General features: G+C 33.9%; 1 protein-coding gene across 9 annotated transcripts in view; it reads left to right on the top strand.

Annotated features, from left to right (window-relative positions):
- Positions 1-9,914, top strand: part of Pdlim5 (PDZ and LIM domain 5) — a 207,961-nt gene that overhangs the window by 157,016 nt on the left and 41,031 nt on the right. For all 9 annotated transcript variants that reach the window (XM_013363898.4, XM_005337560.5, XM_013363897.4 and 6 more), the window contains one exon: positions 1,279-1,466. In XM_013363898.4, the coding sequence (XP_013219352.1) occupies positions 1,279-1,466 (188 nt within the window). The remainder of the gene's footprint in view (positions 1-1,278; positions 1,467-9,914) is intronic.

The following is a 9,914-nucleotide window of genomic DNA, read 5'->3' as shown; positions in this document are numbered from 1 at the left end:
ATGATATAGATTGTTTTTAATTAAAAAAAAAAAGTTGAGGCATGGTAAGCCACTGTTGTCTTTGAGAGAAAGTTTTATTTCACTGTTGGGGACAGTTTACCAGTCAAGTTCCTATATGCCTAAGGATAGGCAGTTACATATCTGCTGCATTAGGTGTCAGGAGAGATTCAAGAGGAATTGGGCAAATTAGGTGCCAGAAGGGTTCATTTGGTAGGATAGTACACATAATTGAATTTGAAAATTCTTTTTATTGAAGTAATCTTTACTTAAATCTTTACTTATAATTTGAGGATATTTATTTTACTAAAGACATTAATATAGTACCTTATCTTTATAAGTCTTTTCTTCCAGCTATTAGTTTCAGTTAGTGAAGGAAGAGAGTTTCTGTGCATAGATTTATTTAAGCTACTAGTACTGAAAAGTTTAGCTGTAGGAAGTATTGTTTTGTTATTATATTTCATTTTAGAAAAATAACCACTATCATATTTTGTCATTTCAAAGCCTATATTTTATAGTTTGGGCCACCTCAAATTGCTACTTCCTTTGGAGATGTTGTATGTAAAATTGTAAATAAAAAGTGATAATAAAAGACATATGATTTTTTTTAAACCAAACCAGAACCAGCAGAGATAAGGCTTCTGTTAAGCATATAACTCTGGTTGAGAGAAAATAATGGTAGGCTAGAATCTTTTCTTCTTAATGTTAGGAATCCAGAATACAGGACATATGGTGTTAGGCAGGGTATGTTGCTTCTTGTTTATTCCTGTGTGCATGGTGTAACATCCGGCAGTAGAGTAGGGTTTAGGTTTTACTGAATGAGTGAGTGTGCAAGTGAAAACAGTAACTGGTGAGGTATCAGGAAACAGTTCATAAAATACCAGAACAATGTGCAGAAGGGGAAATATGGATGCCATTTCATAGAGCTTATGAGAGGCTCTCCAGTAATGTATTATTTTAGTATAGATGGTTTTTCTGAAATGTTGAGATGGGCAATTCCTATCATTTAAAGAAATCGGTTCTGTGTTTTTCAATAGCCCACTCTCTCATGGTAAACCTTTTAAAGAGAGTACCTAAAGGAAAAAAAAAAAAGCCACTTCTTTTTCTTTACATTTTTTTTTCTGTTTCAAAGAGAAGCAATCCCTGTTGTGATTTTAGAACTTTTTAAATTGATTAATATTTTGTTTTCCTTAAACATTCAATAGATTTGGAAAAGAAAGGGTCATTGCACAGTTAGATTGCTATGCTCTCACCAAAACTGTTTCCTGCTTTCCTTTACAGTAATTCTCAGGAGCCTTCTCAGCAATTGGCTTCATCTGCAGCTTCAACTCGGAGCATGTCGGAGACTCTGGAAAGCCCAGGCTCCAGCAGGCCAGGGGTGGCCAGCCTCACAACTGCTGCAGCCTTCAAGCCCGTAGGATCCACCAGTGTCATCAAGTCACCAAGCTGGCAACGGCCAAACCAAGCAGGTATTTCAGAGAAATCTCTTCTTTCTTGCTTTTCTAAGTGAGTGTAATTAGGAAAATGTGTGCTGGGATCATGTTAGAATTTGCTAGTGAATCCTATTTTCAACTGTCTAAGCTTCAGAAAGGACAATAAAGAACCACTGTAGCTATTTTCTCTGTGAAGTGTCTCATAAATATTTTCTGTATAATAAACTTGCCCTTTGCTATTCATAATTATAGAATTGGCCATTCTCTGTTTCCCAGATTACTCATGAAACATGTTTTGAATTGTAAATTTAGCATATTATTTGATAACCAGTTATATTGCTTAAAAATGTAGCATTTTGGTCTTAATGATATTTACAAATAACAGAAGCATCAATAACTATGAAACAGTTATTGAAGAAAGGATCTTTTACTTCTTGTTCTCTGAATAATTATGAAGCAGAATAATTATGACATAATACTAGAAAGAGAATATTTGAATGGTAGGCTGGAATACCTTGGGCATAACCTGGAAGGCTGAATTCTCATTTACTTCTACAGATGGTAGCTTTAAGTAAGATCATTTAATCTCTTAGACCCTCAGTTTTCTGATGTAAAAAAAATGAAGGGACTCTAAAGCATTTCCTTTTTCTCACAAGACGAACAAAGTTTATCATTATATATGCCTCCGTTAACAGGAAGTTGCAGTTCTGCTTGAAAGTTGCTAATCCCAACCCCAGCTTCATCTCTTTTTCACTCTCCATGTTTATTTGTTATCTAGCTATTGATGATTTGCCATCCTTTCTCTGCTGAACTCCATGTCCTCAAACACATTGACCTATTTGCTGTCCCCTGGTGGCACCTTAAATGCCACATGTCTGAAACTATTATTTTCCATCTCAGTCACCAAAACTAGAACATAAACTTGATGACTGCCTTTCACCCCATACTCGCAATAACTAATATCAAATGATTCTTTTTACTATTTCTCAAATTTTTTTCTGTCATCAAAGCCTTGCCTTATTTCAGAACCTTGTCATCATTATTTATACAGATTATTTCACAGTGGCATATGTTACATGTTGCCAATTTTACAAAGCTAGAGGTACAGTCATCCTTCAGTATCCAAGTTGTCCCTCAGTGTCCATGATTCCCTGACTCTTTGCAGATACCAAAATCTGCAGATACTCAGGTGCCTTATTTGAAATGACTTGGTATTCACATATTACCTTCTTACATTCTCCTGCATACTTAAATCATCTCTAACTTAATGACTGGAGGGAAAAAAGAAATACCTGTTTAGAAAACACAAATTTTTTCTTTCAAATATTTCCAGTCTTGTTGGTTGAACCCATCAGTGTGGAACTGCAGATATGGAGCTCTGAATATATTGGTGTTGGGGGAGAGAGACAGGATAAGACATTATGTAAGATCTAAACCATCTTAAAGAAAAGATTATTTCATTACATTTGAAAACATAAAATGTTCAGACTAGTATTATTTGCCTCTGAAATTTCTGAACTATCGAGATAGTTCAGACCTATTGGGGAGAAAATGCTAGCAAAGCTCAGCCACTTTGAGTTATTTCTGTTCACTGAAAGCCTTTGTATGATGATGGAGATTCACTATAATTATTTTGTATGTGCATTTAATGTGAAAAGTAACTTTCAGAAAAATTCCTTTGGTATGTGTGGTATTTGAAACCTACCAGAATAATGTTTTGTAAAACAGCAAGGAAAAGACCATATATCTGAGTTTGAACTGGAGGGAGGGCAGAAAGTTTATGTGTACCAAAGAACAGAAGGATATGTACTGCTTTTGGAATGAATTTATGGCATTTGCTGGTAAATGGATCGAAATGGAGAATACCATGCTAAGTGAAATATGCCAAATTCAAAGGTCGAATGTTTTTTTCCTAATATGCAGAAGCTAGAGTATAATAAAAGAAAGGGAGACAGGAGAATAGGATAACATAAAGATAAAGGAAAGATCAGTAATGTAGGAGTTCAAGAGGCTGAGTGGAGGGATAGATAAGGGGAGGAAATGAGGATAAATTTTTAGAAAATTATGTTATATGCATGTTTAAATGTATAACAGGTAACCTTGCCTCTATACATAGGTAAAAAGAACCAATCAAATATAAATTAATAGGCCAGTAAAAGGAAGTCTGGTAGTGTAGAGGAAAGCGAATGGGAGAGGGGAAGGAGGACAAGAAGAAAAAATGAGAGGGAAAATCTGGGGGTATCATGAACTGAAATAGAATTTGGTTCAATTTCATAAAAGAAAGTATATGTACTGCTTTTGAAAGTTCAGGAATTTATGATCAAAATAACTGCTATGATTCTTTTTTTTTATTTTTTTTTTATTGGTTGTTCAAAACCTTACAAAGCTCTTGACATATGCTATGATTCTTTAAAAGAAATCTATTGATATGGAATTCCAGGGGAATACAGTACAACAAAATTACCACAAGAGGGCGACAGAACCCTTTCTTCTCTTAATCTAATTTTCTTTAATAATCAAAGCAGACAAATCACAGCAACTGCAATCATGATTCATAAGATTAGTATTTGAAACATTTTGCTTTTTTCCAGAAAACCTAAGTGAATTTAATGTGAGCAAAATTATAACAGTATAAAACATTATATATTATATAAGATTATGTAACAATTTTATGAAAAGAAAATGTTTCCCATTGTGAAGTCATAGTTGAATTACATCATAATCCTTAGTCAAGTCAGAAAATATTTCTTGAGCTTCTTCTATTTATCTTGTTCTAGGTGCTGGAAATAGGTTCTTAATAAGTTGTTATATTAATTATTTGTATTATTTTGTAAAATATTTTTAAGGACACAAAATTCCCAGCCTCTCAAGCTCTTTTATTCCACCTACCCAGAAGTATACCATATTTTTAAAAATAAACAACACCTCAGAATCTATTCTGACTTAGTCTTTGCTAGTTTCAAGAGCTTCCTAACACAAGTTTAAAGTTCTTTGATTTAGAGGAGGATTGCTGTTTCCTTGTGGGATCTTGTGCACCTCACAGTTCACCTCTGTAAAGGGTGCCAAGCAAAGGCTAAAAAATGAGTGACTGGGCTAGAGCAGGGCCAAATAAAGCAAGAAGGCAAGTGGCAAGTTTCTTTCATATGGAGAATGATAGACTTCTTTCTTTTGCTAATTTATGGCTGTCCTCTAGTGTCAAGGAGAAAGGGAAAAAAGATTGGATTCTTTTCCCTGTCCCAACCCTGACAGATTACCAAAAACTATTACCACTGAATCATTTTAAGATAATTTCTACAAATTGGGCACACACCTGTAATTCCAGGAACTCAGAAGGCTGAGGCAGGAGGATCATAAATTCAAGGCCAACCTCAACAACTTAGCCAGGTCCTATCTCAAAATAGGAAATAAAAAGGACTGGGTGTGAAACTCAGAATAGAGAGAGCATCCTTGGATTCGATCCCTAGTACCAAAAAAATAAATAAATAAATTCCTCCAGGTGGATGGGAGAGAGGGGATCAAAAATTACTAAATTATAGTCTGTGATCCACTTGGTTCATTCTAAAATCAGTTTAAATACCAGAATATTTTAATGTATTATTTTTAACATTCTGAATTTATGAAAATCTGGTTTTAGAGTATTTACATAAACATGTGAATCCACACATGCACACACATACAGGTATGTTTTGGGACTAAAAGTAAAGCATTTTTCTTACTGTTTTACATTTAAAAAATAGTTTAAAGTTACCAGTTTTAAGAAGTATCTTAGTCATACTTTTGTTTTTTGAGTGGTGACTTATATCATTTTGAAAACAATGAGACAAAACAAAAAAAGACTTCATTGAAAGGCTTGATTAAAATTTTAAGACCTAGGGGCTGGGATTGTGGCTCAGCAGTAGAGCGCTCGCCTAGCACAGGCGGGACCCAGGTTCGATCCTCAGCACCACATAAAAATAAAGGCCTTTTGTTGTGTCCATCTACACCTAAAAAAAATAAATATTAAAAAAAAAGTAAGACCTACCAGTGCATTATGAACCTGTCGTAGGTTTCTGTTACATCCACAGAAATTCTGACTTTCAATCTTAGATCATTTCACTTGTGGTGTTACATTGCCTGTGGTAGGCAGAAATCTTTCAAAAACACTGTAATGCTAAACCAGTTGATAACTAGAAACGAGATGTGTATGGATCAATATTGTAGTTTAGATTGGATGATCTGTTTTTTCTCAGGAGTATAGTTTAACATACACCACCCCGCCCCGACACACACACACAGACACAATCATGCTTACCAGTGACTCACAAAAAGCTAAATGTTTTAGGATGCCAAGTGTTCAAAAATTCATAGTCTTGATGAAAATAGTAAGATATAGGAGAAGTAAGAATCCAAGCCTGAGCTTCATGTCAGCTAGGAAACTCCTACCTCTTTGCTCTGTGTCTTTGGCAACACTACTAACGTGAACAAGATGTAATAGTCCCTTTAGAAACATTGACTTGAAACTAGAAAAATATATCAAAGTGAGATTTTTCTTGTTACTTTTCAAAATTGAGCATTTGTACTTTTGTAAACATATTTAAATTTATTATATTTGTTTCTATTAAAATTTTATGTAAGAAAGCTTTATGTTGTATATAGTCGTGTATATGCTGTACATAGTTATTAAGAGGTTCACTATATTTTCAAAACCTTTGTAAATTTAGTGGTAAAATTTGAAAATATGTCTCTGTGTTTATGTAGGTGAACTAACTTGCTCTGTAATGCTATTCCTAGATTCTATGGATACCAGATTAGGTAAATTTAGATCATTGGATGTAAACATATATATAAAATATTACCAATATAGTCAAATGTTTTTCATAAATCCAGTCTTAGTCACAAAGAGCCACTATGTGTTGGAATACATTAATTTGCTAATTTTAATTTTATCATACACAAAATGAAAATTATTGCTTTGCTAGAAAATAAGCAGTGCCTTGTGAGATCAGCCCCATTGTTCATTGAACCTAGTTTTCTGACTGATGGTGCCTCTAAAGAACAGGAATGTGTGCTCTGTGGGTTAAGAATTTTAAAAGGCTAGAGTTTTTGAGCCTGCAGTTTCTTTATTAAAATAAGGATCTAAGAAAAGTCTCTTATAGCATTGTTGTGAAGACCAATGGTATACCATATCAAAGTGCCTAGGTACCTAGAGAATGCTCGAGAGGTTAAGTATCTGCCCTGTATTCCTTTCTCCATAGCATTAATAGTTTTCACTGTTAACTATCCAGCAAAACAGTTGTCATGTGTCTTACTGCTTGACAACATTTTAAGTACTTAGCTGCCCAGGCGAACTGTTTGCCTTCATAATAGGGCTCTCTGTCACCTTGCAGCCTTGTGCCAATCTTCTTCAGCCTTATTTTGTAAGATTGTTCCTGTGTTTCCTATAGTCCAGTAATGCTGACTTCAGAGTTCATACCACTGCTTGGTTCCACACCTCTGTGCTTAATGCAAATGGGTTTTTTGTTTGTTAATGCTTTTCTTTCCATCCCTGAGAAACTCCTGTTCACCCTTGAAGACCATTTATCACCTTCTTTATGAAGTTTACTTGAACCATTTAAGTTAACCTGTTCTTTCTCTATGCTCCTACAAAATTTTGGTAATGTCTTTATCATAACATTCATCGTGTTTATTTTAATTATTTACATGTGTCTTTTTCCGCTATTTTTATATCCCATGAAGAACAGGAACCAAGTCTTACTAATTATAGCCCCTGAACAATACCTGGCACAGTTTTTGTGGGCCTTCAGTAAACGTCATTGAGAAAATAAGTGGATAAATCAGTTTTTCTTATTTCGAAGATCTTCTTTATTCAATTTGAGGGGTACAGCATTCACTTTCTCTTACTAGACCTGAAATTCCTGAAACAGTCATTGAAGAAAGATGGAAGTAATGTCTGCCAAAGGCAGCTACTAAAAATACTAAATTGCTTGAGGAAGAGAGTCCAATCTCATGAAGTATTGAACTCACATAAGAATTAAAGTTTGTGAGTATAAGCTGTATTGTAGTTAGTATTATATTACTTCCATTCAGTAATTTTTCAAAATACTAATAATTCTGAGGTCCTATAATAGGAAAAAAATTATATTTTTTCCCTCAAAGAATATGGAAATTTACTGTACATAGGAACCAAACAATGGAGTGCAGAGAGAGAACCTTAGGGACAAGGCTCACTTGTTTCATCAAGGTGAACAAATTAAGTTTGGATACAAAGCACAAGTAATAACAGAGAAAAAAAAAGAGTTAAATCAGATTGCAAAACCCAAGACAGAGACCAATGGAAAGAGGAAAAGGAGACTTGGATAAAGTTTAAGGATATAGTCTTGGGGGTAGAATATATATTTGTTTATAGTGAAATCTTATTGTATTCAGGAATGGGATTTCAGTGTTTGTGCCTAAAACAGAATCACACTTAGTCAACCACCTTAAACATTTTTAGCAATACATAATACATATAAGACTCTTGAGAGAACTTGGCTTCTTGAAGGAAAAACATGTAGTTCAGAAATTTCTATTGGCAAGAGGGAAAGTTGGATAGGTTATTGTAGGGCCTAGTCCGAAAGAGTTTTGACCATAAGAGAACGGACTTGATGCTGAAAGGAAGTTATTAAAAGATTTGTAAACTAGAGGTAGTGGGAAAATCGGATTTACATTATTAAAAAATCATTATAGTGGTCATGTATTTAAGAGATCATTATGATTTCACTGTAGAAATTAAGATTGGAGTCCTGAATGCCATGCAAGAAGTGGTTGAAGTTATCTAGTACAGAAATGTGATAATGAATATTTCTGGGTAGTAGCAATACATATGGCCAGAATTCTATGGGGACCATAACTGCTGGGTACTTAGAATATATCCCGACTGGAATGCAATGATTCCTGATGGGATACTTAGCAGCATTTCTTTTAAAACACGGGTATATGATTTTATTCATAGAGGAACCATACTGTCAGTTCCTGTGTCTTGAGGTTTCTCCTGCATGGATTCAGTCAATCTGAGATGGAAAATATTGCAAAAAAAATTGCATTTTCACTGAACATACATAGATATTTTTCTTGCTCTTATTCCCTAAATAGTATAGTATAACAACTATTTATATGGCATTTATGTTGTATAAGTTATTTTTAGTAATTTAGAGATGATTTAAAGTGCCCAGGAGGATATGCTTAGGTTATATGCAAATACTATTGCCTATTTGAGCATGTGCAGGAATCCTAGAACCAATCCCCCATGTATTTCAAAGGAATATTGTACTTTGTTCTCAGCAATTCAGACCATGACAGAGAAAATTGGTTGAATATATATTTATATTTTTTATGTAATGTATCACATTGCTACATACAAATCTGGATTGATTGCATCTTGTACTGGAGAAATAAGCGAAAGTTTACTTTTATAATCTATCTACTTTATTTATGCAGCTTTTCTTTGTGTGCGTATTTATTTCCCCTAAATAACATTTTCTTCTTTCTCAATTTCACAATATATGAGATTTGTAATGTTGCTTAATAAATATATTAACACTGTATCTATAATAAATAAGTTATAACTTCTTGACCAAAAATCATTGAATTATGTATTTGCTAACACCCAATTATCATTTTCTATAGAAAACAGTGCTGCTTTATTTCATAGAGCCATTTAGAATAAAACACTTTGCTATATTTTTTCCCCAGTATTTAGTTTTATCTAGCTATGCTGAAAATGTTGTTTGCTGTTTTCATTAGTTCATCTTACAGCATGTAATACCATTGTCATGCTTTTTCTAATTGTATGTACACACAGCTTTCAGTTGAGTCCTGTTTATTCTTTGTCCCCTGAGGTTGGCAGGAAATTAGTGACCTTTTTTGTATTTTTATTATTAAATGTATCCATAGAGACAGGAATTTTTCCAAGGAAAATTAGTCGATATTATGGTGATATCTCCCAAACGCAGTAGTATTGTTTCTCTTAATACTCAATATTCTTGACCTCTGATACTCCATATTGAACAAGTATCAGTTTCCCTGCTTTATTATTAAGTGTCATTCCCTTTATATTAATCAGGTGATGTGTATATAAGCTTTTTATTAATGAACTGCTTTTTATGAAACAGGAAGATATCATAATATGTGGTAAAGGCAAGGACTCTTAGCTGAAATAAAACTTTTTTTTTTAAATGTAAGTTGTGTTTCAGAGAAACAATATAAATGATAAAATAAAGGTTTTGATCAGTTCAAGATCTTTGGAGGACAAAGGAAATTTCTTGGTCAAATGAAAAAGGAAAAAAAGGCATGAAGTCCCATTTCAAAATAAGTACCTAGTTAACTTTAGCTCCTGCGGCACCCTGTCTGGAGGAACATTCACCATCCCCCATTTGGGGGTTTGGAACTCATGAATACAGTGTACAGCCCAGAAGGGAACAGACTACCTCATTTAACCATGAAATTCTGGGTATCCTTGACTGGGGT

The sequence above is a fragment of the Ictidomys tridecemlineatus genome, chromosome 9 (genome assembly GCF_052094955.1).
Source record: "Ictidomys tridecemlineatus isolate mIctTri1 chromosome 9, mIctTri1.hap1, whole genome shotgun sequence".
In the NCBI taxonomy this organism is placed as follows: Eukaryota; Metazoa; Chordata; class Mammalia; order Rodentia; family Sciuridae; genus Ictidomys; species Ictidomys tridecemlineatus.
The sequence above is the reverse complement of the archived record's forward strand: the minus strand, read 5'-3'. Positions and strand labels throughout refer to the sequence as shown.